We start from the raw sequence: 27,673 nt of genomic DNA, 5'->3' as shown, positions 1-27,673 counted from the left end.
TACGGAAGTGGGCATCTGCTTAGCATGTACGTATTATGCTGCTTAGCTGTGAAAACATTTTCACGCTGAGAGTTTTCTTACTTAAATCATTTATTACTCGTGTTTTAAGGATGTGGCTGTTTTAGGACATCAGATAAAGTCGTAGACTCTTCCTGTGGGTTCAGCGTCGTTGGCAGAGACGATGTGACGGGACAAATCTTACTGGGCTTTGCAGCCAGTTGTAGATTTATGCTGTTAGCATAGACTCCAACTCTTTATCTGTAAATGCCATATGTATAACTACTATATACCCTATCTACCGTGCTTGTGATGAGCAGCAACAGATGTTTGTTTACCAGAACTGTGCCACTAAAGGACAAGTGAGTGGAGAAACTACAGCTGATCCTAAACAATGTTTGGTCGCATGTTGTCAGTATGGTACTGGTTTGGATCAGATCGCCCTGGATTTTGTCTGGGAACATCTTCATGGATAGCACTCATGTTGCTGATTTATGCTGGGGGCATCCAGGCAAGTCTCAGTTTAGGTCCAGGTGGAGACTTCCCAAGGTTCAGAGGTAACTGTCCAGTGTGGTTTTACATGTAAATCTGATATTTCAGTGTTGGTGAAATTAAATCATTCTCCCTCCCATCTCCTCAGATCCGTTCCTGTATGCTCTCAGTCATGATGATCTCCAGTCTCTGCTGGTCAGTGTGGCTCTCCTGCTGCTGGTTGGACCCTGTCAGGAGCGTCGATGGGGAACAGTTGCCTTCCTTGCCCTCTCCGTCCTGACAATGGCCATATTACCTATTCTCTACACTCTGGTCCTCTTCATTGGTAGTGGCGAGGCGAGTCGGATCTGTGGTTACTCTGCTGTCCAGCTGGCTCTGTTTACAGCGCAGTGTCGTCAGGTGACACAGAAGAGGCTGCTCAGGTGTTTGCCAGTCTGGTTTCTCCCCTGGATTTTTCTGCTGATTGGTCTTCTCCTGCTGCCAGGGACACCTGCCCTGCTTCACTTCTGCGCAATATGCATCGGACATAACTGTATCCTTTCTGTTCCAGCGCAGTTAACCTTTACTAAAGTACATGTGATATCTTATTGCGTCCCTTGACGGATGCATTAAAGCCTCTACAAACTGAAGGTACAAGCACACAGGTGTTTGCACTTATTTTGGTTGATTAGACCTCCACTGAGAACCGTGTGACTGTCTCACAGTTTACAACTATATCATTCTCATTGGTATAGAAATAGAGGACATCCTGTTATTTTTACAATAGCTCCTCTAAACATCAGCCAGAGCAGAGGTCAGCAACAATGACAGAAAACACTTGAGTGGGTGTGCAGGGTAATTAAGGTATTTGGTAACAAATTTAAATGTTAAAAATCTTCTTCAAGTTTGCCCCTCTGAGAAAGTTTTAGGATTTTTCCTTTTAACTGTATTGAACCATGACAAATAACTTTCCTGAATCCTTTCTGTATCTTGTGCTTCAAGCCTTCTGATAAAATTAGGGAAAATTAAAAACATAATTATAAATAACTCATACTATAGGCATATTATTTGTTACTGAGGGCCAAAATGTGCCCTCCCCCACCAAACCTACAATGAAGTGTATTTCCATATAATTGACACAATGGTTCTCTCTCAAGTCTTTTTTTATGATACTTAATACACCCCTCAGATCATCAGTCTTTCATTGGGATGTTACAGGAGCTGGAGGAGGCCAGTGTCTTGGCTTTCATTCCTGATTGGGCGCATGTTCCCACTTCAGCGAGGTTCAGATTGCCCACCTACACTACCTCACAGAGGTGTGATGCATCTCATTCAAAACTAAAGTCTCACTGAACGCCCAGTGGCAGATTTTTTTTCATTTCAACTTCATCTGTTGTCACAGATCTAGATCACTTTCTCAGACGACACCTGTAGATCAGGCAGCTGCTCCCCCCGTGAGGGACCCCTTTGTCTTGAACCACCACCCATGGATCGAGCCATCACCTGCCTGGATAATGGAGGAGTCCGCTGCTCTGTCTGAAGCAGAAGTGTTGGAAGAGCAGATGCTAAGGGCAGGGATACTGGCCTCGTTACAGGACTCTCCTGATGACCCTGATGCAAAAGTGGAAGTTCCTAAATCATCAGTTTCCTCGTTGCGGTTAGTAATAATTTAATATCACCATGATGCATTTTCTGGGAATGGGTGGATATGTTTGTTGTTTTTCTTCAACTTAAAACTGTTCTCATTACATCAGAAATGTGGTTTTATTTATGTGACTTCAAGTAATTGTTCACAGTTGACTTAAAGACCAGTGTTTTCTCTCAGGCTCCAGCAGCTGGAGAAGATGGGCTTCCCCACAGAGAAAGCTGTAGTGGCATTAGCAGCCTCAAAACAGCTAGATGGCGCCATCTCTCTGCTTATTGAGGACAACGTTGGTGAACAAGCTGTGGTGGTTTCCAAGGGAAAGGGCCCTCAGCCGCTGCAGAGCACCTAGATGACCTCACACTCCTGGACTGGATCAGTAACAGTGTTTGCACTTATGCAGGAAACTGGACTTAAAATATGCTTGGATTTTGCTGAGCTTCAATATCGTACATTTCCCCTGTGGGCATCTTATTGAACTATTTTAATGATGAGAATTCTCTTTTGTGTCTGCACATAAAATGTACATTGGAGAGAGTGGATGCAATTTATTAACATTGTGATAGTGTTGAAGTGAATATTGTTGTAACACAAATGAAGACAGGCGACATGCTTAAAAAACAATGAACATTATTTAATTACACCGATCATCTAGACAGGATTATCTTAACACAATAACACATTTGCAAGAAAAACAGTTCAAAATATGAAATGGTTACACAACAGCATACAAAATAAACTACACTTGATCATTTTAAATAGTTTCACAATAAGTAGATAAGATGAAAAAACAATCATCAAGTCTTTTCATCAGGACAGTTTAAGCAGTCTTAAGTTTACCAACACAGCAGTGGTAAAAAAAATATGTTCAAGTTTTGTTAACAGTTTTGCTATTTCCTCTGTGTGTGTGTGTGTGTGTGTGTGTGTGTGTGTTTTTGTGTGTGTTAAAGATCTTGAAATGGACAGCCAGATCTAATTTGAACATATTTTGTTTCCAGAATGCAACATGATTTATGACTGTTTCCACTGTTATGCAACCAAGCCCAAATGCAAATGTTTTTTTGTTGCACAGATTGAATGTAAATATACTGTTGTATATTAAATCACTTTATCAGTGTGTACTTTAAGGGGGAAAAACACTCACACCAGAAAACTACAAATCACTGTTAGCAACACATATCTCACTTAGAGTAGAGATGACTTCAATTTTTAGTGCACTACATAACATTGAGTTAAACAATATGATAGAAGTATAACAAAATTAATACTAGAAGAAGAGGTTTGTTTGTGTAATTGTGTCCTGCAGACTGTACATGCTCAATATACTTAAATAATGGAATCTCTTCAGATTGCAGTTACATTGTGAAAGCAATACAAACTCAAATCCAGTCTCTTTTCTCACATCTGATTTCTCCTTCAATTGAATACTCTAAGTGACCCTTATTGTCCAGAACAGTTTAAAGCTCAAAGAGAGCAACAAAAGATTCAGATTTTTCTTTTTTTTTTCAAACATGATCTGTGGCTATTGTTCTGCAGCCAAATCAAATGAGACACAGAAGAAGCTGCTGGGTGTATTGTGTATAGATAAGTGTGTAGTTATGGCAATGGGTTGGGATCAAACTAGTTCTCAGGTTCCCGATGGAGGAGGAAAATTGTGGAGTATCAGTGGAGTTTCCCTGAGGTGTCCCCCATCCTAAATCTGATGGTAAAACCCAGAGAAGGTATCAGATAAGATCTACATCTGTTGAGTGCCGATGAGACCTATGGGAGGGGGGAGTCAACCCCGCCTGTGGTCCTCAGGGTGAGCAGGGGGAGCTACTTCCCTCGAACCTTGGTGTCGGAGGACAGAGGAGAAGCAAGTCGATATGGAAGCGCACCTGCTCGCTTATCTCTGTAGAAACTAGGGGAGGCTGTGCCAAACGGTCCATCCCCAGACCCTAGATCAGGCTCTGTTGAAAAAAGACAGCAGTTGGAATGGGGCCTCCCTGTCCATCAGTGAGTGTGGACACGTGCACTCTGTGCTCATAATCCAAGTCTGCACTGATGTAGCTATGTCTTGAGTGGGGTCCTTATTTTTGCTATGACACCAGTCGCTCAGTTATTTTAAATTAAAATTATTAATCAGCGAACTAGTGAGAAAGTTCAAGGTCCTAAAATTGACTGTTGTGTCCCACCAAAACCCAAAGATTTGTTGTTTCAAGAATACAAAACAGCAAATTCCCACAGTGGAGAAGCAATTTTTACTTGGTAAATGACTTAAACAATTCATTGATTATCCAAGTATCAGTTGATTTATTTTCTGTCAAAATTATTTTATTGTCTACCACTACTAGCTTGAATATCATACTATACATCCATTGGAACACGTTAACTTTCAAAGCACGATTATGCAAGATTATTCTTGATCGTAACATTAAAGCCCCTGAAAACTTGGTCTAAGATCTTAAAATTCATGACTAAGTAACAACAATTAAGTTAAAAAAATATTTTTTGAAAGAGTTGGATTTTGACACTCAAAAACCCAGCTAATCTTCAGCAGGTCTGTTTTGATTGACAGCGCTGGTGACATCAGAAACCAAACAAGTAAACTGCCACCTGATTTTGATTCAGATGTTTCCAAATCCTAATTTGGTGCTTTAGAGTATCTGATATCATCTTTTTCCAACTGAGTCCCATCTACTTTAAACTTGTAGGTTATCTGTGCTGCCAGCATACTGCAGGATCATCACAACAAAAAGAAAAAAAAGTCATACATAGGAATATATTTCTAAAGGACAAATACTTTTCAGCGACTTGATCAACATTCAACATTTCAGTAAGGTAATCACAAATTTTATGCTTCTAACTCTCGATCAACATTTTCTAGATCTTGTCAAAGAGGTCAGTGAGGGCTGGCAGAGCTGTGGGTGGGGGTGTCTCAGCATTACCTGGCCAGATGATAGCCTCCAGCAGTGTCACCCTGCGAGCCAGAAGCTCAAGGTCTGCCTGCAAGTCGTGGAACATCTGCAAGCTAACGTCCTATCAGAGAGCAGTGACAGGGGGACTGTGTGAGGGGGTGGAAACACCAGCCCGAGTCCTGGGGCTGCTCACGACTGTTCCCACTCCCTGTCCCCGCAGTGAGGTACAGTGGGAGTTTGAGCCCCTTCCCCCCTCACCTTTGACCCCTGCCTAAAGCTGACCCTTCCTCAGGCCTCCTACTCACCATGAATACCGATCATAGTCTCAAGGATTAAAACCCTCTCGGCTAAGATCTTCAGCGCCTCTCTGATCTGATGTATTCCGTCCCCCTGTGAAGATAGATACAGCCGTCAAGGTAAGGAGCACAAGCCAAAGAACTGCTCGCCAAGATGCAAGTCATTTTTGTCAATACAGTTCAGCAGTTAGAAGGTTAAAACAGTCCACATATCTGCCCAGCACTCTCAGACATCATCTGGTCCCTGTATTTCTCTGTATCTCCCTCATTCTCTGGCCATGCTGCTGTATGAACTCAGTCTCTGCCATGCTGGGCTGGGCAGCATCAGCATCAGCATGCACAATACAGACCAGACCATGTTGGTGACATAACACAGCTGAATTAACACTCTCCAGATTTGATCATGCCATCTGCATTCCTTTTGTTGGGTGGCCAGGCAAATATTTTCAGCACCACAGAGTTCATTCTTAAAGCTGTGGTCACAAAGGATACCCAACTTTATCTGACAGAATGAGCAGTATAGATGTGCAGTGAAATCTGATTTGTCTTTTGTTAAATGATAAGGCATTGGCTTCATGAGTCAAACCTTCAAAAATAATAAAAGTAGTAGAATAAGAGACGTAAAGCAGACAGAGGCAGCTGAAAGCAACACCATTACAAAAGATGGCATGCAGAGAATAGCTGTAGCTTTTGGTGCCCAGGTGAGTGATTCCCACTACGAATACTGATTAGTAAAACAAACTAAGGACATACTTCATGTTTGAAGAAAAAAGGCAAAGTTTCCCTCATACAGTAACTGATTACATTTTATTTTAAGGATCTAGGGATGGCAGTGTCAGTTTGTTGGTAAGTACACCACTTTGGTGGATGGCCACAGAGACATTCATGTTGCCCAGAGGATGAATCCTACTGACTGTGGTGATCCTCTGGTGTTTCCTGTGGCATCATCCAGAGGCTGACGTTTGCAGCTTTTAGGGAAATATCTTGACAAGTATTGGATGGATTTCCATGAAACTTGGCACAGACATTCATGCTCCCCTCAGGATGAATTGTAATATTGTGATCCTCTGACTTTTCGTCTCACATCATCATCGGGTAAATTTGGTTTATTGCCAAATACTCAAAATAACCACAAAAGTAATGACATTGCCTTTGGGAATTTAGAGCTACTTTGCCTTATTTCTGTTGTAACGGCATTGTGTTATTTTACTCATTAGACTAATTTTGAAGTAGATTTTCACATCCAGAAAAGAAAGTTAATGTGATGCAGTATTTTAAGATGAAATCATGCAAGGTTGCATTGTGGGATAAAAGAGGATAGCTGTATCCACTCCACTCACATCAGAGCACAACACCTCTAAGCCCAACAGGACCCACCACTGACACATATGGAGTGATTTGGCATATACATTTAACACATTTTCTTTGTGCTTCAATGGGACATTTTAAAGTCTGTAAAATCAAACAAACTGATTGGATGTAAGACAGCAGAGCCTGATTCAGTTGAAATGGTTATAAATTTGCCTTTTAAAGGATTTGAACATATTATACGTTCTTTGAGTCCATCAGAGCTGGTGCATGTTGTTACAGGATTGACACAGTTTATTGTATTTTGTATATTTCTATGTATATGCCAAAGTCAGATGCTGAAAAGGTGACTGTGAAAGGTAGCCATGGGGACAGTAGCTTGCAGAGGGAGTCAGACAGCTTTAGGGTCAAGAGGACAGTGTCGTGACAGGGGACAGCAGTCCAGAGCACACCCCAAGGACCGACAAAAACAAAAACACATTAACACCAAAAGATGTCACACAAAAAAACAGACAGATCAACAGCTAAAATCATATATAATCAAAAACAAAAACAACGTATCGCACCGTGACTATCAACAGGTAGGAAAGTATGAACTTGAGAGAAACCATAACCTGAGATGTAGGTCATGGTTATCCTTCATTTAGGTCACTGAATAGATTCATTGCTATGCAAAATGAACACACGATGACATAAATAAAAATATCTTACATTTAGATTGCTCTTGTAAAATGAGAAAGATGTAAAAGAAAAGTAAGGGTTAGACAAGCATAGAGAGAACATTTAATGCTCAACAAAGGAATCCTGAAACTTTTTAAAAACTGTTTTTTTCTACTACCCCTCCTGTCCAGACCCCACATCACTATGTAAACTGTCAACTACCACTAACTACTTTCTTACCGGCAGGCCCTTCTCCCCTGGCTCTCCCTTTGGACCCGGTGCTCCCTGTGAAGAGATATTAACAAAAGAAAAAATAAAGTTTGACTTCAAAACATTAATAAACAGAATGAAGAAGTTTACTCCAACAGAAAGAGCTCGTTTTCTCTGAGACTGTGTTGACACTGGTCAGTGTGGTTTGTAGTGCCGCTGGATAGTGTAGTTTACAGAAATATAACCAGCTATGACATGTGTTGATGTTTCCCCCTACACACTCATTTACTCAGACCATATTCTTTAAGGCAGCAGGGTGGAGGTGGCTTACCGGCTCGCCTCTGAAGCCCCTCTCTCCTGGGTAACCTAAAGGACCCTGGAAAACCAAAGGCATGTCTCAGAGAGTTTTGTTTATGGATGTAGAGTTAAATGAAGAAAACTTACTGAATACTGAGTATACTCACTCTCTCCCCACGTTCTCCCTTTGGCCCCACAGGGCCCTGTGTTCCAGGAGATCCAGGTTTCCCCTGCATCGAGCCAGAGAGGAAATTATCAAAAATGATAAAGATAAACTTGTAAGATCTCAAATCTGACAGTGCTTAACTCAGCAAGTGACTGCAGTGCACTACTGTGCTGTGAGTGAGCTTACGTTATGTCCTGGTGGGCCAGGTGGTCCTACTGGGCCTTTGGGACCTGCAGGACCTGCGTAATAGATAGAAAGATTCATAGCAGCACCAAGTACCTTCACCTACTGGGAGGAGGTGGTGCTGGTTTTTAACTGTGTTTTGCCTGGTGATATATATATACAATATACTGTATACTGTATATACACTGCCTGTAGCTGTTTGTGATTTTAGATAACTTTAGAGTAGCATTCAGTGTGCTGACTCAACTTTCAGCAATGATGTGTGTTTGGTCCCTTGGTTAAGAATGAGCACATGTGCATACAAAGTCACAAACACTGAACCTAGAGCCCTCTGACAGAGAAAAATGAGACTTAAATTAGAGACCAAATACCATATGATTAGGAAAGTTGAATGAAAAAGTATGTGCTGGAAAACCAGTATCCAGTAGACATACCCAGTATCATCTACAGTGAACATATGCTGTATTTTGTGTGTAAAAGCATTTTCAATATTAGAATCTTAGAATCTATGGACAAAAGTTTCTGAAAAACAACACTCAGGTAGGGATAAACGCAATAAAGAGAGATAGAGCGATAAACACTCACCGACAGGCCCCGGGGGGCCCTGAGGTCCTGGAACAGGCACCCCCCTTGAGTCATGGAAAGTGTTGGTGAAGAAGGGGTCTTTTCCACGAGCTGGAGTTGAAACAAAATGCATGTGTTTAAAGAGATGTAGAAGCTACACTCCTGGCAGAGGACAGTATTTGCAGGAACTAAGCTGATAAATCTTTGACAATAATCTGTCATACCTTTACACAGCAAGAAGCTGCTTCAGTGACAGAAAATCCTCACGATCCAAACAGATTTTCAAATACCATACAAGGTATGGATTATTGTATTACTCATCTAGTATTTAATCAGTTCTTGTTGATTTTATGTTGCCTGTCAGGGAATCATTGGGACTTACACCTCCACCTCCTCCACCAATCAAACTGTTCAGTTTTAGTTACATATATAGATGGTGATGTTTAGGGTTAGGTCTGTGGTTGCCATTTCTGGAGACAAATTTTAGTGGGCGAGTCGTATTTTGTATGTTGCCTAAGAGAAAGTGCTGCTTGATAAGTGAACCGGAAGAAACATGTAATAAAATGCACTGTTCCTACATTTGCGCCCGGTGCTTTAATAAGTATGAACCGCCTTTTAGTGTGCCATGTTTTACTTTTGTGATTGTTGCTGCATGAGCCTGCTGTCAGAAGCTTGTTGTAAACTGTACTTTGCTGATGCTGCCTGAAGAACTCAACTCGGGGCAAAAAGCGTCACCAATTATACTTACCTCTACCTCTAGAGGGCAGTGTTTTCCAACAAATACTCAAACTACTGACTTCAGCAGGAGAATAAACTACACTGAAATGTGGTCAGAAGCACTGTCGTAAGTGGATCAGAGTTACACATCATTAGAAAAAATTATGTAATATTATATCAAACAAAACTTATACTCCATATCCACTGTATACCGACACTGAGCAGGCAGACACAGCTACATGTGTCTACAGAGAAAGGACAAGAGGAAGAGGGTGGTGAACGTGTGAGCCATAGAGGAAGTGTGAGGTCATCGGGTCATTTTATACTGACAGGAAACACAGATCTAATCACAGCATGAGACTTCAGGAGATACAGAGAGGTGGAGGATGAGGAGGAGGAGGAGGAGGATGGGATAACGGCCAGATACATCCTCCAGCTGCCAGAACACAGCACACCGCTAACAGATCGGGTCTAGAGGTGACATCCAGACCAGGGCCACTCTCTCTGTGTCTGTGTTTATTTCTACACACTTTCTTTAGTCCCTGCTAAGTACAGGACGTGATCTGTGACTTAATGTGACATGAAAACATGTGGGGGAAAACACTCAGAAACACTAAAATCAAACTTTTAAACAACTGAACAGTCCTCCTTCTCCTCACAGCTCAAAACTCTGGCTGCTGCCGGTTCAGGGACCCTGTCCTGCTCTGCAGAAGGGAATTCCAACCTCCTGATGGAGACGTAAAAGCCAAATAATCCAGTGTTTTCCAAAGGAAGCTCAGCACAGAACCCTCCACCTCCACCCCCACCGCTCACGCTCCCTACTGTTACTTTGATGTGAAAGAAATGGCTCACAGTCTCTGAAACCATCATGCCAACCTCAACCTTTCTCCACACAGGAACCCAAAGCTTACAAACCTGTGTGCTGCATATTTTGTTTTACCACTGAATCCACATATAAAAGCCACCGATGCGTTGACCTTGAATGAGCCAGTGCAGGCCCCATCTGTCTCTCACACTCCCCTTCAGCTGTCTGAGCGGGCTACATCTGGAAGTTGTTGAGTGACATCAGTGGTGGACAGGTTCTCATCCCAGCATGTGAAGTCTACGTCAATCTCAGACTGTCTCTGCCTCTATTTAATACTCTTTGAATCTGGTCTACTTGGCTGGTGGACAATACAAAGCAAGTAGCAGTTAAAGGATTACCGTCATCCTGCCTGTTTCTCATTCTCTTTGTTTCTTTTGTTTAGCATTAGTCCTAAAACTAGTGAGAGCCCTCACGCAGCAGGAGAGAACATGTCGCAGAGGCTGCTAAAGACCCAGGAATATCAGCAGTTTGAACCATCAAGCTCAAAGTCTGTGCAACCTACGTCACCCTGCCTGAGAATAAAGGCTTTGATTAAATTTGTGTACACAATCATGCTGGGTTCATGGCAAGCTGATTTTGTGTGGAGCATGGGGTCACATTGTCTGTTCTGGTTTGGCCCAGAAAAGCTCTATGTAAACCTCTATGCATGGAGGAGGTGGTGAAGTGGTTGTTTGACATGGATGTACTCTCCATCTGGATTTTGAACCTCTGGGACAGGTCCAGATCCATAAAGACAAGTGTTAAAATGAATATGCTGCAACCTAGCGGGCGTCCAGTTTTTATAAAGCCACAAAGGGAAAAAAATGGCATGAAAATTAAACATACAGCAAATAAAAGGGAAGTTCACTGATCACACATAAAAGACTGCTTATAGGTCTTAGGGAGTATACATGGAAACAGTGTATACATGTAAATATTCACTTACGTCAGTGTTGGTTGGGTCTGAAGACTAAATGTTTGAAAATGAAAAAAATCTGGGGGTGTGGAGTCAGAAAGAAGTGACCTTACCCTTACCTAGCCTATTCCACAGCTCTGCTTGAGGATGGCAGCTTGAGGCAACGCACCCAAATCTGGGTAATGTGGTTGCCAGGGTTCAACCAGGGAGAAGAATGTATGGAATAGACTCTTTTATGACAGATTGTACTTTTAGGTGTGATGTGTTTGTCATGGTGACTGTGTGAAGTCTGTTGGTTGTCCGGGGTCTTACTGTGGTCCGGCTCTGGGATGTGGGCACTGGCTGGTGCTGGAGGCCCTGGAGGCCCAGGCGGGCCTGGTAGACCCCTTTCTCCTGGGAGTCCTGGTGGACCACGGGGGCCTGGGAGTGAGGGATGACAGAAACATCACTATGGTGATAGACTTAATGTAGCTACTTCAGAGTTATGTCATAGCAAAATATGATCTTAAAGTGTCTTTTGGAGAGGAAAAGCACAGCAGCAGACCGGTAGTGATGAATGACAGTGGGTGATGTGATGATAAGAGGGTAAACTATGACAAATACCAGAGAGGAAATAGATTAGATAAAGTGCTGGATGATACATCATAATAGTGTCTAGCAGGAGTGTGTGTGCCTTTGTATCTGTGCATGTGCACATGTGGAGTAAAACCAGCCGTTGGACTGAGGAGGAGAAGTGGCCAACTTCTCTCTGTAATTAACAGGAGGAGGTCTTTAATGGGCTGCTGCTGGGAACTTACTCAGCTACAGAAGAAAATTCAAATAAACACTGTTAAACTCCACAAAGTGTTACTGACGCCGCTTCATAGTAAATTAAATGCTCCCTGCATACACAGCACTAGCTTTTGTACATGTGCGAACCAGTAACAGCCTGTAGCTGGTCCATATGGGCTGGTCAGTGAAATTGTCCTTCCTCCTCACCTAGCAATTTTTTTTGAAGGTGGAAAAAACGCACTAGCACAACTACACCTGACCTCATTGTTTGGACTCTCCTGAGGTAATGCTGGCCCCTAAACAGCACCTCTTGCCTCCCAGCACACCCACACTCACCACCTTTCTGTTTATGTTCGGATGCAACTGACAATGACAGTCTGCTAATTGCTGCTTTTCAAGGTAATGTTGTTACAGCTCTGATTTGACACCTCTATGGGCTGTTTTCACTTAGCCTTGGTAAACACTGCAGTGTGACCTGCCATGTTATGGCTGCTTTGGAGGGACTGTAAGCTACAATCTGCAGCACAGTGGCTCAAATGGCCAGTCAAAGTGGCCCATTAGAGTCTATGTGACATATTTGGGAAAACAGTTTTCTTTCTTTTCTGCAGAATAATGGTTCCCTAGAGCAGCTCTGGGATGCCTAGGCAAAATATGAGTCACAGTTTGTAATACAACTCTCCTGTAACTTATCAGGACTCATCATAATGTATAGTGTCACTTCCCCTAACATTGCAAGTACATTCCCCCATCTTTCCCATAACCCCTGGCTTAAAAACATATTTGTCTACATTTTGCCTGATACTGGACACATTCCAATCCTGTGTTTATCTTTCTCTTTAAATGGATGCAAGACACAGCACTGGCTTTGGGTACTCATGAAGTAATGGAGATATAAAAAACAATAACACCAAAGGCATATGGAAATCATAAGGACCTGGGATTTGTGTACGTATAGCTCATGTTCATTTCAGATTGAAGTCACATGGTGCTTCTTGGAAAGTGGGTTTCTAGTTTAACTTTTGCTCTAAATCTCATCTTTACCCAGCAGCAGGCACAGAGCAGGGGTCATACGTTGAGTGGAGAGGCACTCCCTTCATGATCCAGAGCATAGGAATAACAGCCTATAGCAAGAGCAGATGTTGTGACAAACTTATACCACCATTTACTTTATTATCATTCAAGTCACAGCTGCTTTTTTCCATCAGGTCATTTATTATTTGTACATAAGCAGTGGACTCTGAATACATAGAACAGATGTATGCCTCTGTTTCTGTTCTAGCTGGTGACCATAAGCAGCAGCACATGTTGGGGAGTTTTTATGCAGTCTGAAAACAAATGCTTTTGCTGCCCACTCATACAGCACTTTTAGAAACATATGATTTTAAAAGCTAACCAAAAAAATGCCCAAATTTCATTAAGTTACCAGCTGGCCTCAGGCGCTCCGACATTTACCACTGGAGGGTCTATAGGGTGGTTGAGTCTTTCAAGTGAAAGACAAACACTCTAGAGCAGGACATCATGGGTCAGGCTTTTGTGGGAGATCTCTCTGATTTTCACACTGTTGTTTCCACATGTCTTTGGTCAGTACTTTTCCATTTAAATGTCTTGTTCTAGAGATAACAGGTTAAGTGGATAGATAAGCATAAGACTGCCCTGTGAGACCCTCCATCACTCTCAATGACACTCACTGTGTCAGCTTCTACTGAGAGAAAGTTAATTTCTTCCTTTCTGCTAACAGTCAGCTGTGTGTACTTCTACTTCCAGTCCTCTCTTACCTGCTGGTCCTTGGGATCCCTTCGATCCAGGGGCTCCAGTTGGGCCCCTTGCACCGCCCTCTCCCCGAGGCCCACTGGGACCTGGTAGCCCCCGAGACCCTGGCTTCCCTAAGAGGAGGAAACAGTCATGAGTAATTATGAAGCCTTAACTGGTTTCCATCTTAAATGGTTTTACACTGAGTGAAAGGCAACTATGATTACAATTTACCATCTCTGCCAGGAAGCCCATCTCTCCCCTTTTCACCCTGGGGACCTGTAATGAAAACAGAGGGATGGCTTCATTGAGAGATGTAGCTCTGTGAACAAAATCTGGGCTCAAACCACTTGGAGAAGAGGTAGAGTAAAACCCACTGAGGGATGAGGTGTAACTCTGAACTCTGTCCAAGTAATAGAGCAAAAAGATTTGTCATTACAATGTTTATTAGGGCTGATTTATATTTCTGTTCTGTTAATTATTAATTAACTTTGACTCTGCCAACAGATTTCTGAAAATGACATCTGGTTGAATGATTTCACTTGTAACAGGTCTTAATTAGACCTTCGTGATAGTTTCAGCACAGAGCTCTGGCTACAGTGATGTCAGGAAGGCTCTCTTAGTTAAAGGGGAACAAGACCAATTTTTCAAATTCTGTAGTTCTTGGAGAGTACCACTGCATAAGTAAGAAAATGTGTGTAAAGCCTTTTGTAGCTGCACAGAAAGCTGTGTAAAGTTTGATAAATTGCCTCAAGTGATGTCATTTAAGTCAGCATTGGTTGGGTCTGAAGTTTGAAAACGAAAAATATCTCTAAGGTGAGGAGTTAGAAAGAAATTAGCTTAGCATGCTCCTTATCTCTGCTTGAGACTCGTGGCTCAGGGCTACATTAGCCACTACTAGCATAACATACTCAAATCTCCGACTGAACTAAACAGAACAAGTTGCATTGTGGGTAATGGCACTGAGTCTAAAAATGTTACAGGATTGCAGTGCCAAACTGGTGGAGTACCCTTGATTATGAAGGACTTACAAGACTGAAGCAAATGAAGCAACAATAAATGCTCCCCAGCAGTCCCTTGAGGTAACAATGTTCCCTCCACATCAGAACAAAGAGCACAATAACACTTATCACTATTCTAAAAGTCTTAACATGTAGCGGTGCTAGAGGAAAGGCAATGGCAAACAATTAAAATCAAAAGTGTGTATTCCTTCGGGATCAGGCATACACAGCAAACAGTAATTTCATAGTAATTTGCCCATTTGATTTTGGCATGCTTTATCTTGTGTTGAGAGATGTACTTTGGCCTGCCGGTGGCACTAGAAGAAAGCTTAGAGGGTATATCCTCTGGGTAGAATGAATGTGCGCAGTAATTCTTGCCATTTCAATTTTATGTTTCTTATTTAAAAGTGGAACTTGTTTTCCAGATTTTGGCACCATCCAATGGTAGTATAAAAAAATACACTGTAGCAGAAAGAAGTGAGAACCACAAACCCTCGCAACACATAGGCTGCATCTGGATATTCCCCACTGTATAGTATGAACGACTTTTACTGCCATTTTATGTGTTTTATGTGCTCAAATTATGAGTGTGAATTTTATTCAAGATATTGTGCCTACAAAAAATCCACAGTGGAGTGTCCACGGAGTGTGCACCACTTTCTGCTAACAATCCCACAAATTCAGATGCAAAAATGACCGTTGTACAACTCCTGTCAGTTATGAGGGTCGGTGTCTGAAGTCTCAATTTACCGCAAACTACAGAGTAAACTGAGTGTCTGTTATGTAAGTAGTAATAGAGTGAACAAGGCTGTGATTTCAGAGATAGGACTGTCTCACTTTTCTACAAATGAAAACGTATGCCATCAGAGTAATTGTGCATAGAGTTAAATATAATCGCACAAGATTCCTTCACATGGTGGCAATATTTAGATATGATCGGTACACTTTTAAACTTCTTCTGACAGTGCAGCAGTCTGTGTTTTTAGCTGCAGCCAGCGCTGGGCTCGAAGCCAGGAAAGGAGAGGACTTTCATGCTCTGAAGTGTTTGCTTTCCACACAACCACAGAGCCCTGAAAGTGAGCAGCACAGACAACTGAGCTCTTACTTTTGCTAAAGGAAATTAGTGTGTGTGCAGAGGAGGAAAAAGGATATGAGCGGAGGTGAACAGGTAGAGGGCAGATAAAGAGCTGCTGCTTGTGGAGAAAAGCTGCAAGGAGTGATTTCTGACTCAATTACCAAAACACAAAACCCTGGACTCCCCTTCATGGAAATATGCCGTTTTTTGTTTTTTTTTAACTTAAAACTTATACATGCAAGGCAGTGTGGTGTATCTACCTGCAGGTCCCTGCTCACCAGGAGCTCCCTGGGCGGGCACAGCCCCCACCAGTAATGAGGCGTCTGATGCAGTTCCTCCTTTACCCTGAAGGTGGCGATGCGATATGGAAGCCGGAGCAGTGAGTAATTGGACCTGGTAGAGGAAGACGTAAAACAAGTGTGGGCAATTAAAAAACATGCTTGTTAAATGGAGGCCTGTCATGTTTCTCAGTGATTCAGATGATGTGGCTGAGTGAGTGACCTCAAACGTCGGGTCTCACCTTCGCCTCCAGTGAGTTCAGCCTGTCGCTCAAAGCTGTGATTCGACTGCAGTTGAGACAGTCTAAAATAAAAACAGAAAATTGGTTTCTTTACCTACCAGGAATCAGACATTTACACACATAGTATACCTCTGCTATTATGCTGTGTTGTACAGTGAAAGTAGTAACATGTTCTGACTAGAGATTGGCTCTCCTGTGCGCGCAGGCGGCCGGCGTAGTGTAGATGGTTTCCTCACTGCCTCCTGAGCCACGAGCTGGTTCCCTGATTCTGAAACAGAAGATAAAAAGACAGAAAACATGTCATTTCTGTGACTTGGATTTGAACTTACACATATTTCTTCACCTTGAAGACACAATCTTTAGAAGTCTATCTCTAAACATAAGATGGGAATCCTCATCCAGAACTTTTCAGCTATTTGACAGCCCAATAACTATCTGTCCACCACATCAATGGAAATCAGTTTAACGTTCTTTGCAGTCTGCTGCTGACATTAGAGCTGAAAGGATTGTTACAGTAATCGAGTCATTCTTCAAACATAAATCCAAGATTGTCTGGTTTGACCTTCTCAAATGTGAGGTTTGACCGCTTTTTTCTGTTTTACATCATTTAAAATTGAATATCTTTGGGTTTTGGACTGTTCCTCAGACAAAACAAGACATTTGAAGACATCAGCTTCTGGGAAATTATACATTTTCACTTTTTTGTGACAATTTATAGACAAAACAAATGATTGATTAATCAAGAAGATAGGCATTAACCTCTAGATGACAATGGAAATAATCAGCTGTAGCTGACAGACAGATAAACATATGAGAGACATAGAGTAAGTTTATTCATGGAAAAACTGAGGCGATCCAAGTTAGACAGTTAGGCAGTCAGAGGGCTAGTTAGAGGACAACAACAGAAACTAAATCTAAAGAAAAAGAGACAAAAACAAAATACTGATCCAACTTCTAAATACTGGTATTGATAGGCTGCAGGTGTCAGTGTGTCATGTTCTGTTTAACTGTAATGTCATCACTCCAGTGACATAGAAGTTACACAGACTGTGCTGCGGCTTGTTTTAAGATGTTTCATCAGAAATCACGTCCATGCTGTTTCTGTCAGTGTGTGGCTATCCTCCAGGTGAACTAGTGTTAGGCAGAAAGAGCTGACAAAATGTGAAGGGGGTGCACAGAAGACAGAAATGAAAATCACCCGTTGCAGCTTTTGCCTCTCTTTCATTTCCAAGAGACAAACATTGTGCACACTGCATGTTTGCCAAGTTGCTTTCCGTTTGCCTCGTTTCTTTATAGAGAATAAAATCACAAGGCCTGGGAGAGATGGGCGTGTAAAGACAAACAATAGTTTCCTTGTGCAGAGAGAATGGGCAGTCTCGGCTCACATTATGTCCTGCCTTCATTTTATGAAGTGTGGGAGTTTGTGGCCCTGGATTGAGGATGTTTTGAATGGGCAGACCTTGGTGGAAAAGCTAGACTGACTCCTTTGTCTGGCCCGGTCTGGCTCTGGTCGGCTCAGGTGCTCCTGATACAAACAAGAGGCCGGGTTCAGCACCTCATTAGCCACCAGGACGCACGTCTTTCCATTCGGCGGCCAGCAGCCGCAGTCAACACCAAGTGCTGTGCTAAAACAAGCCATGAAATAGCACCTGCAGCACTGAGCTGGAGCAGGAGAACGATATTCCTCTTAAACAGCCTCATGTCATGATCTGTCTCTGTTCACTGCAGACCCGGAGAAGGAAAATGGAGAGCTTATTGTCACGAAGAAAAATAAACGTTTGGGAACTTTAGACAGGAAAGCATAACGGGTTGAGTGATTACCCAAAGAGGAGGGAGAGAGAGGGCAAAGGAGGAGTATGAAAAGTACACAGAACACATGGTTTAGGGTAAATTGAGACCGCTCCAATAATTCCCCCTCCTCAACCTCTGTGCTCATGATTTCACTGTTTTAGGTTTGGAGTATTTCTCAGTGGATTACAAGTGTAGATGGATTTAGACCATGTAAGACCTGAGACTGAAATGTTATGGCATGTGCTGTAGATCGTAGAAAAATCCTCCACGTTTTGATAACAATATAAACCTTGCACAGAGACAAGGAGAACACACACACACACACACACACTCACACACACATCTGCTCTTCACTCGGCTGCACCTCGCTTCAGTCCACATGGTGAAGACTGTGGAGACAAACAGAGGGGTGTGTGTGTGTGCGTGAGCATGTAGACGAACATGCTGGGGACGTATTCTCTGGAGCTCAGCTCATGAAGATGGCTGCATTCAATTACAAAGGGGGCTCTGGATAGGAAATGTAGCTCTCGCCCCTCCCCTCCCAACTGTGACTCTTCTCCCTCTAAGAGAAAAGAACAATAAAGCTCCAAGATCCCCTCACCCACACTCGGGCTATTGTATGAAGCGTGAAGCCAACTCTGGCACAAGGACAACCGTCTCCCACACACACACCTCTTACCCACTCCCTCTCTTTGTCTTGAAAAAACACATTTAAAATCCTGCAAGACTCATCTTTTATCCTGCTTCCTCCTGTGACGCTGTGTGTTAACTACAGGGCCTGTGGTGTGTTTGCATCCAGGCTGGGCTTCAGCAAGACCTGGAGACAGAGGATCACTTGGATGCCTCAAGTGTGATCTGTCGCTTTGTTAGCCAACAATAACATCATCACAGTTAATGAATGCCCCCTGATGGACACGGTTCATTGTATCCACTCTTTGTTCTCAGTGGGCTAATTGCCCCATTGGGGGGTCAAAGAAATGTGTGAATGTATTTGACCTTTTGCCCCCATGTTGCACTGGGCCCTAATCAGCGACTGAGTCAGAGCTCTTCATTAGAGAAATACCCCTGCAGAGAGTTCAGTGGGCCAGAGGCCGTCCTGACATCAGCTCTGTCTGTCGGTGACGGACTGCTTTTCTCTCTCTTCCACACATTCACACACACAGAGTTTAGTCATTTGTTTACAAACATGCTTTGAATAGCCCCTTATAGTGCAATAATCTCACAGGAAAAGGAGAAAGATATGAGGAAGGTCACTGTGAGGTTATCTTTTCCTTTTCCATGATTGTGTGTATTGAGTCAGTTATGAAGGATGGCTTGAGGGACTGTTTCGGCTCCAGCACATGATGATATGCACTGTATGTCGCATATAAATGTATTTCGTAGCAGCTGGAAAAGGCGTTAGGGCTCTGGCAGTGGTGAGAAGACTCTAAAAAGCAATCAGATTCTTTTTTAGACTGAATTTATCTGAAGAAAAGTTTATTATGGAGCTCTGAAGCCATCAGAAAGTCTATGGGAGCTTTTACAGCATACCATCTTTGTAAGCATGTAGCTGTGGGCTATGGTTAGACACACAGAGGAAACTGTTTGCCATAATCAAGGGAATAGATCTGCCAACCCACACAGTTGGCCTGGTGGGTCTCAGATGAAACCCAGACAGGACAGACAGGAAGGTGAGTAAACTGGCCACTCAATAAAAAGAAAATATTATTATTATTGTCAGTGAAAATTAACTATAATGTAATATATAAGTTTGTTTACATTAAAATTTCATTGTATAATGCATCAAAGCTAGGCAGCTGTCTGTTCAGACATTGTATCTTGTAGCCAAACAGTGTCCAGATGCAGCTGAAACAAACTGCAGTTCACATATGGTGATAAATGTGCACAGAGTTATGACTTGTCATCATATTTCACTTTCCCACTCACACTGGATTTTACTGATAGTGAAATTGCAATTTCTGCCAGAAACGAAACATTATTTTGCTGGATAAAAGTTCCAAAAACTTTCAAACACAAGTGAGACACGACAGTTCAGTCAGAAGGTGAGTGAATGTGAGCCAACACCAGTGACACACTTGTACCAAGTGTGAACTGTGCAGAAGAGGGAAACCCTGAAACTGAACTGACTGCACTCAACAGATTTGGATTCCACAAAAACATTGTGGACCTGCCACTCACTATCATTAAATGAGTATGTTCTTATTGTCGCAGCTTTACTCCAAAGATACTGTTATTATTGGCCTTAAAAACACTTGGAGCTCTGCTGGTACCACCAGAGTGAGAGCCAAGGGCACAATGACCTCGACTGCAGCTGCACCTCTCACTCTACAAACCAGGGTGTGTGTGCATGTGCTCTTGTGTAGGGTTTTATGTATGTGTGTGTGTGTGTGTGTGTGTGTGTGTGTGTGTGTGTGCGCGCACACTCTGATGGTATTATTAATGGGCCAAGGTCATTCCTTCAGTGATACTCTCTCAGTGAAAATAAACCAGGGCCCTCATGCTAAGAGCCCAGTTAGCCCTGCCAACCAGAGCCCTTAAACACACATCTCACACTCAGCTGCACTGACTGCCTGATCCTTGAAGCTCATCACCTCCTGAGGTTTATTTGCTCTCTGCTTCTGGAGAAAGATTCGGCAGCTTGCAGACAGGCCGGAATTACGGAGCTTTACGACTGTACGAGAGAGGCTTCTGTTGTCCTGTCATATGGTCTGCAGCAGAGGGTGGATGAACATGAAGACAGGGCTGAGGCAGATGTTATGTTGCACAACCTCTAAAGGCTTAACTGGGCTGTTTTCTTGAGTCTACCAGCGGTACCTGAAAGTTTGAAGTTCCTGTGGGGGAATACAGTACAGGGCCTGGCAACAGCTGCGAGCGCAACATCACAACACACACACACACACACCACAGTGAGCAGACACAGCTGAGAGAGAGCAAAGTCCTGATCCATCTCCGTCTGGTCAATTAGCTGAGCTCAGCGCTGCAGCATCATTAGTGACCAGGTGCTGACAGCCAACCAGGGGGAGGCGTTTATCTCTGTCTGCGCTGCCTCCGACAGACTGAAGACCGCTGCTGCTGCCTTCAGATAAACACTCAGAGAGAACACTGTACTCCTCAAAATAAGCCAAGCCAAGCCGAGCAAGTGTGCTACTCAGAACATATGTTTGCTGAGCAAGTTGTCTCTTTTGTCTACTTTCAATCCAAAAGAGACAGGTTGAGGTGATGTGAACCTGGTGTTGTTTCAGTCTGCTCTCCTCCCGCTCACGGTCTCTCTCTCTCTCTTTCCTTGTCTAATACTCCGTCTCCAAAAAAAGAACTGTGTTAAACCCAGGTATTGTGCAGACCTGCTGCATTAGGGAAAGTACAGATGTCAACATAGAACTGTGATTACAGAGGTTAAATTCTGTGATCACTTCAGAGACAAAATAAATGAAGCAGTTTGATTTTGATTTTGATTTCAAAGGGAACAGATCTCACCCCTGGTTCAAAATTATGGCCTTCAAGTGTAATCAGTTTATGAGTAACACAATAAATATGACATTTCATTTTCATTTTTACATTTTTTATGTGGCAGCCACTGGAGCCTAAGCAAGCAATCAAAGATTTTTATGTCAGGCTGTGGTAGAGGAGCACATTGTGTCTCATCCAGTTACCGTAATTGTTCAGCCTTCATCAAGTGATTTTTCACTGATCACTGTACGTTACACAAACTTATTCTACCCTGTATCTTCAGATGGGTCATATACCATGGATCTGTGTAAATACTCTATTCAGTACCTTTGCAATCCGTTACATTGAGTCAGTCATGGCAGGCTGTAAATACTGTTCATAAAAATGATTCCCATGAGCTCCCTGGTTTGAGTTGTGCAGAGTTTATATCTGGTATCAGATCGGTAGTATCAATCTGCAGGTAACATTAGCTGAGGTATTTCCACTGGTATGAGGAGAGAAAAAAGATGGATTGGTGCAGCCCATCTCTTCTACACTCAGGTTGCTGAACCAGGGGAAACCCTTGCCACTGTCGACCCAAATCAATCTCAGCCAGTATTAAATTGTATCAAAGCAGGCTCATCAGCAGCTTCCACCTCCCATGCAGCTGATGGGTCTGGGCATCAGTACTTGGTGCTCTGCCCATTGCGAACCTGCGTCTGAACCCCAGTGTTTACTGTGCTTTCCCAGGGTCACAGGTTTCTTTTATTAGGTGACGGACTTAAAGGGTGGGACACACCTCATCATTTCCTTCCTCTGGAATTGCCACTTTGCCTCCCCACCTCTCAGCCTGAGAGCGGGGCAGCCCACACACCGGACAGGTTCAAATGTAATTACAGGTGAGAAGGAAGTGCAGCCTTGCTACAACAATTGGTCAGATAATTGGTCCCGGAGGAAAAAGTAAGCTCAGCAAGACTGAATCCTCACCTTCACAGTGTTTAAGATGGAAACAAGTGTACGCAAGAGGCAGCCGGTCTACATCTGCTCTGCTTTACAAGTCTCGGCGAGGTGTTGCAAAAACCCGCTGCAAATGAAACCGCACTGCAGCCTCCAGGACCCTGAGGTGAGAGCACGAAGGGTCAGAGAGGTTCTCACTTCACACACACACATCTCACCCCATCAATCAGCACGGACACTTAAGGCAGTGTAGGGCACAGTGCACTCTCACCACACCACCCTAACCACACCCTCCAGAGAGCAGGACCTCCATCAGTCACTACCAAGGGTGAAAATAATTAATTGTATTCAATGTGGTTGAGGCACCTGAGGCGATGATTTATGTACTTGTACTTTTGGGAACTGTATAGTATTTTCAAAATTGACATCACATGATTTGATTGGTCTTTGTCATAAATAACTTACACACAACACACTTGTCCAAATAACTTTGATGTACTAGTAGATTTGTAAGTTTCAAAATTCAAAGCTTTATTGTCACATGCTTAGAGAATAAGTTAGAAAGCATGGTGAAAATCTTAGTTGTCTGTTCTGACAGAAAAAATACTTAAAATAATGAAACTGTGCAATAGGGGTCTGCTGTGCAGAAGTGCACACTCATAAAATCCAGTTGTACAGCTGGAGTAGCTGTGCTCATCTATAAAGCTGTGCAAATCTGTTCTACTTTGACTTCTACTTGAAGAAAATATAAACCAGACTTTCACTTGAGAGGGACACTGTTGGATTGCAAGTTACTTGGAGCTGAGTGAAACTGACAATAAGATCTGTCATCAGAGGCCTCATTCAGTTCTTTACTAGTGGTTTTTAAATGTGTAATTTTGGTGTTATAGCACATACACACAGATAAATGCTGCAGAGGCCAGTTCTGCGTGACCAGCAGTGTTGCTTCACTAATCTTCTTCAGTTGGGCCCTTGCTCAGCCGATTCTCACATCAGTGCTTTCAGCTCTTCCAGCCCATCCAGATGTGCTCACGCACACAGTCTCTAATCTTTCACAGGAAAGAGGAGGGTCTCCCGCCTCTCTGTCCCAGACAGGGCTGTCTTTACCTCACCTTCCCTCTCACTCACTCTTCCTATCTCTCTCTCACTCTCTGATTTTCCAGCACATGCCTGTAGTGATGCTGATGGCAGTGACAGGGTCTGCATCTCAGTCTGGCTGCCCCTCCTGCCCCCTCCCCAGCAGGCGGTGGTGTGTAATTACAGAGCTGAATGGTCTGACTGGTGGGGTGACTGTGGTCTGCTGACAGAGGTGTTTGTCTGGCCTAAAGACATGTGCTCCCATTGGCATTCTGGGACTGGAGAATGGCCTCGCTGGGCACAGAGAGCTGTGGGGTAGACCTCTGTGCACAGGATGCAGCACTCACCTTCCATTACCTCCCTCCCATCTGGCTTCCTGCTTGTTTTATTTTCCAGAAGGTTTCATCACGAGAGACCCAGAACTGTCTGCCCCAAAGAGGCTTAGTCCAGACTGCCCGAGAATACCTGCAAGGCACTCGCAGATACTAATGACAGGAAGATTGAGCTTTGTTTCACAATCACTCAACACCTTCACCTCTAATTACTGAGCAGAGCGGACCTGCCCTCCCTGTTTGTTAACTGCTTGTTTTGGAGTGTAGGAGCGCAGTGGCGGTCTCAGTGGGCAACACGCTACCTGAATGTCCACAGCAGCAAGAGAGGCCATTTGTGTTCAAAGAGAGAGCCACAAAACAGAAAGAGAATGTGGTGTTTATACAAACACAGAGAACAGAAACCCAAGAATTTTAAGTGAATTTTTAAAATGGAATTACTCCAATTTGCTGCTGTCCCAGCAGTATTACCTCCAAAACATCAGTAGAACTTCAGAATATGGAAAAACGGGAACAATTTTCTCCATGTCATGAAAGCAAACAATAGTGTGGTCTGTGTAAAGTGGCTTAAATTAGCGGTGGGCACATCTGTCAAATTGCAGCGTGCCGATTTGAGATAGTATGTGGTCGTGACAGACTGCACAAATCCACCAGGCCCTCTTTAAACATTTCCTCCACTTGAAAGCAACAGATGTCTAATAAAAGCGTGTGGCGGAGGCTGACGATCCCACTCACAACTTTCACTTTTATAGAGAGACACAATAACGCAGAGGCCCGATGAGACCCGGGTCCTCCCTAATGACCCTGGTTGACCTAAATAAAAGCTGCTTTGTAAACTTTTCCTTGGCAACACTCCCTTTCAATGAGCTTGGTTGGCATGTTGTCCTGTGATGTGCAACTGTCTCTCAAACTGCGGTCACCAGGGAAACAAGTAAAAACAGGACTGCGAAGCTGCAGACCTGGACTGACTAGAAGAAACCACAAACTCCTCTGTTGCAGCTTGAGCGTGGCAGGGAGGGGTCCGTCTTGTCTTTGACCTCTTCTTATAAAACATTCCCCACACACCGCAGTAATTGAACCCCTCTCCTCTCAGCCAACACACTGCCGCAAGTGGCTCACAAACAATAGCTCTAGAAACAACAGGGGCTATAATTAAACCTCCATACACACATATATGTACAAGAGCATATGAACTGTAAGTTATTGCTGTTGACCACACAAGTTTGAAATATCATGCACTGAGCTGTTTAAGAGTTTGCACTTTATATGCCTTTGTGACTAAAACAGGCAAACCCCATCAATGTTATGTACAGCTGGTTTTCCTTTTAGGGATAATTCCACTTTATTACAATTTAGGTCTTATTTTAGTACATTTGGCCATAATTCTGTCAACTGTGACATCATGGCGCTCATCAACGTGACCGCCAAGATCTGAGAACTGGGCGGCATTGCTACAATAAAAACCAATGGGGCAACAAACAGACAATATGAGTTTAGACGGGTTGTTAACTACCCTTTCTCAGATCCATCTCAACAAATTTAGTTGGAAACAAAACTACTAGATCACAACTGAACCAAGAGTCAGTCTGTAAAATGTGATGGATGTTTATAATGGGCAATTTGGGATGTAATTTCACCATTCCCCTTTGTTTTTCTCGTCCAAACAGGTTTGCATAATCATCATCAGACTTTCAAATTTCTAATATAGCTGTTTCAGACATCTCAGCTTTTCACTTATTGCATAGAATTTCATCACCTAAAGAAACGGTGGCCAAAAGTACATAAGTAAGAGTGTTGGGTAAGCAACTTTACAAATGTTCTAACTTATTACTCACTGAAAAATGTGTCATATTAGAATTATCTAATTACAAAAAAGTAGTTACATTACTTGTTACTCAGCCCAGCTCCTAAAAAGTGCCTTAAAATAACCACACATCACATCCTCTGTATTTTACAAGTGTAAATAGGAAACAAGCCACTATGGTAATTTCTGGATGTAGTCTTTGCAATGGCCAGCTAGCAGCCAGGAACACCTAAGATTTATTGCATTCAAGCCCTTGCACCAAACTGTCCCATACCAGTTTCTCCACTGAGTGCACCCCCTCTATCCAACTCCAGTTAACACAGCACACAAGCAGAACTCTAAAATGTCAGAGTAATGCAGCATTACTGAGATTACTAACTGTAATGTAATTAGTGAATTTCAAATTGTAATCCCCTAATTGCTGCTAAAAAAGTAACTGGTTCCTGAGATCTGCATCATTGCCCAGTGCTGAATAAGACCAAAGCTGTAATAAAATGGAAGATGAGAAGTAATAAAGAGAAAGTTTTGCAGGTCTAAAAATATCCAAACAATAGGCTGTAAAGACTAAACAATAAAAAGATGTTGAACTAACCAACTGCAAGAAGAACAGCAGTGGAGAGGAGTCTACACACTGCGGCTCTCTGCAAAAACATGCTGCTGAATTCCTGGCCAACAGACCCTTTACTCTGACCCTGTTCATTACCATACAGAGGTTGACAAGAGCTCCAGCCCTCTGCCCACAGCTGCAGCCAAACAGAGCGCAGGCCAATCCACAAACCCTCGGCTAAACATCCTGCCCCATGTCCTCTGCTACGCACACTCAGCGCTGGGTGAGTAAATCCTTTGCCCTCGGTGTTTGAAGGACACGTCCAGTCCAACACATAGTTTATTTGTCCAAGGCTGGTCTGAGCGCTCACTTATTACGGCTCAGCGGCCTGTTGCCTCACCAGCCAAATGTGATTTCCCTCCTGTAGTGTGATTTGTGTGTGAGTACACATGAGACTGCGCCTTGTTAAGAAAAGGGGTTTCAATAACCTATATTTTTCCTTAACCACCCATGTAAACAATAAAAACAATCAAGTCCCTTCTGACAACCGTGCAGCAGGATCCATGACAACCAAACAAAAAAGCTCCAGTTGAACACAATGACTGTGCGATAGTGACTGCACTCATCCATCCAGAGCCAAGACATGGTTGCCAGACTGTAGCTATTCCAGCTCCCCTTAGGACGATATTCTGCTTCAATAGCAAACCATAAACCTGCCTCACTCTGCAGGGCTATAAATGAACTGAGAACAGCAGACGTGTGGTAAGAAGTAGGCCAAATCTTTCTTCACTATTGTTTCCATTTTCCTCATGATTCAGCTTCTCTCACAGAGCATTGTCCATTTCCTCCACCATAACAAATCATTTGATTTGTCGGTTTCCTTCGGGACATCTCATATAACACCCTAATCTCCATTTTGCCTTCATAAGCTAGGATCATTTTACTGTGGAGGTATTCGGCCCTGTTTAGAGGGTTGTCAGAGTGAAAAATGTTAGATGTAACATACTGAAATAGCTGAAGAGTGCTGTTTCATCACATACTTTTAAATAGGACTTAAGCAGAGGAGTCTGAGAAGATATTTTATTTGCAACCTCCTCTCATCAGATATTCCCCCTTGTCACTGTAAATATGCTTCACTGCCAATATAAACAGTCTGTAGAAACATAAACTATTGAGTAAAAGCTCCTCTGTTCGAGTGTCACAATTTCAAGAATGACCTGTTTCTTGTCCTTTTTAGGTGTTGTTGAAATGAAGGAATTGTGTTTATCTGAAATGAAGGTGCAATGATTGGATTTGGAAATAGTTTTAGAAACTCAAAGGTGAAAAAATAAGATCTCCTCAGTCTATAGGTAACCACATTATCCTCCAATGCTAAAAAAAAAACCTATAAAAACTACTCAAATCTATGGCCTCAGAATGCCTCACATAAAGTGGAAACAATAGGACTGCTGCTAGCAA

General features: G+C 42.9%; 2 protein-coding genes across 3 annotated transcripts in view; one reads left to right on the top strand and one right to left on the bottom strand.

Annotated features, from left to right (window-relative positions):
• rhbdd3 (rhomboid domain containing 3) lies at positions 1–2,643 on the top strand. The gene is made up of 5 exons (XM_071482943.1): positions 1–554; positions 638–1,021; positions 1,658–1,784; positions 1,871–2,125; positions 2,294–2,643. Exons 1-5 carry the CDS (start codon positions 392–394, stop codon positions 2,460–2,462), a joined length of 1,098 nt encoding a protein of 365 aa, XP_071339044.1. The 5' UTR covers positions 1–391; the 3' UTR covers positions 2,463–2,643.
• Positions 2,644–3,600: 957 nt separating this feature from the next.
• emid1 (EMI domain containing 1) overlaps positions 3,601–27,673 on the bottom strand; it is a 52,676-nt gene continuing 28,603 nt past the window's right edge. The window contains exons 4-16 of one of the 2 annotated variants that reach the window (XM_071482941.1): positions 16,463–16,552; positions 16,285–16,346; positions 16,025–16,157; positions 13,923–13,967; positions 13,715–13,822; positions 11,481–11,588; positions 8,713–8,802; positions 8,131–8,183; positions 7,946–8,008; positions 7,813–7,857; positions 7,512–7,556; positions 5,038–5,128; positions 3,601–4,059 (exon numbers count right to left, since the gene is read on the bottom strand). In XM_071482941.1, coding sequence (XP_071339042.1) covers positions 3,926–4,059; positions 5,038–5,128; positions 7,512–7,556; positions 7,813–7,857; positions 7,946–8,008; positions 8,131–8,183; positions 8,713–8,802; positions 11,481–11,588; positions 13,715–13,822; positions 13,923–13,967; positions 16,025–16,157; positions 16,285–16,346; positions 16,463–16,552 — 1,067 coding nt within the window. In that variant the 3' untranslated portion in view covers positions 3,601–3,925. Of the gene's footprint in view, positions 4,060–5,037; positions 5,129–5,312; positions 5,398–7,511; positions 7,557–7,812; positions 7,858–7,945; positions 8,009–8,130; positions 8,184–8,712; positions 8,803–11,480; positions 11,589–13,714; positions 13,823–13,922; positions 13,968–16,024; positions 16,158–16,284; positions 16,347–16,462; positions 16,553–27,673 lie in introns of both variants that reach the window. The other variant, XM_071482942.1, reaches the window with a different exon arrangement.

Source organism: Trachinotus anak, unplaced genomic scaffold (assembly GCF_046630095.1).
Source record: "Trachinotus anak isolate AG129_WGS33_773 ecotype Australia unplaced genomic scaffold, CSIRO_AGI_Tana_v1 ptg000008l, whole genome shotgun sequence".
Classification (NCBI taxonomy): Eukaryota; Metazoa; Chordata; class Actinopteri; order Carangiformes; family Carangidae; genus Trachinotus; species Trachinotus anak.
The sequence above is the reverse complement of the archived record's forward strand: the minus strand, read 5'-3'. Positions and strand labels throughout refer to the sequence as shown.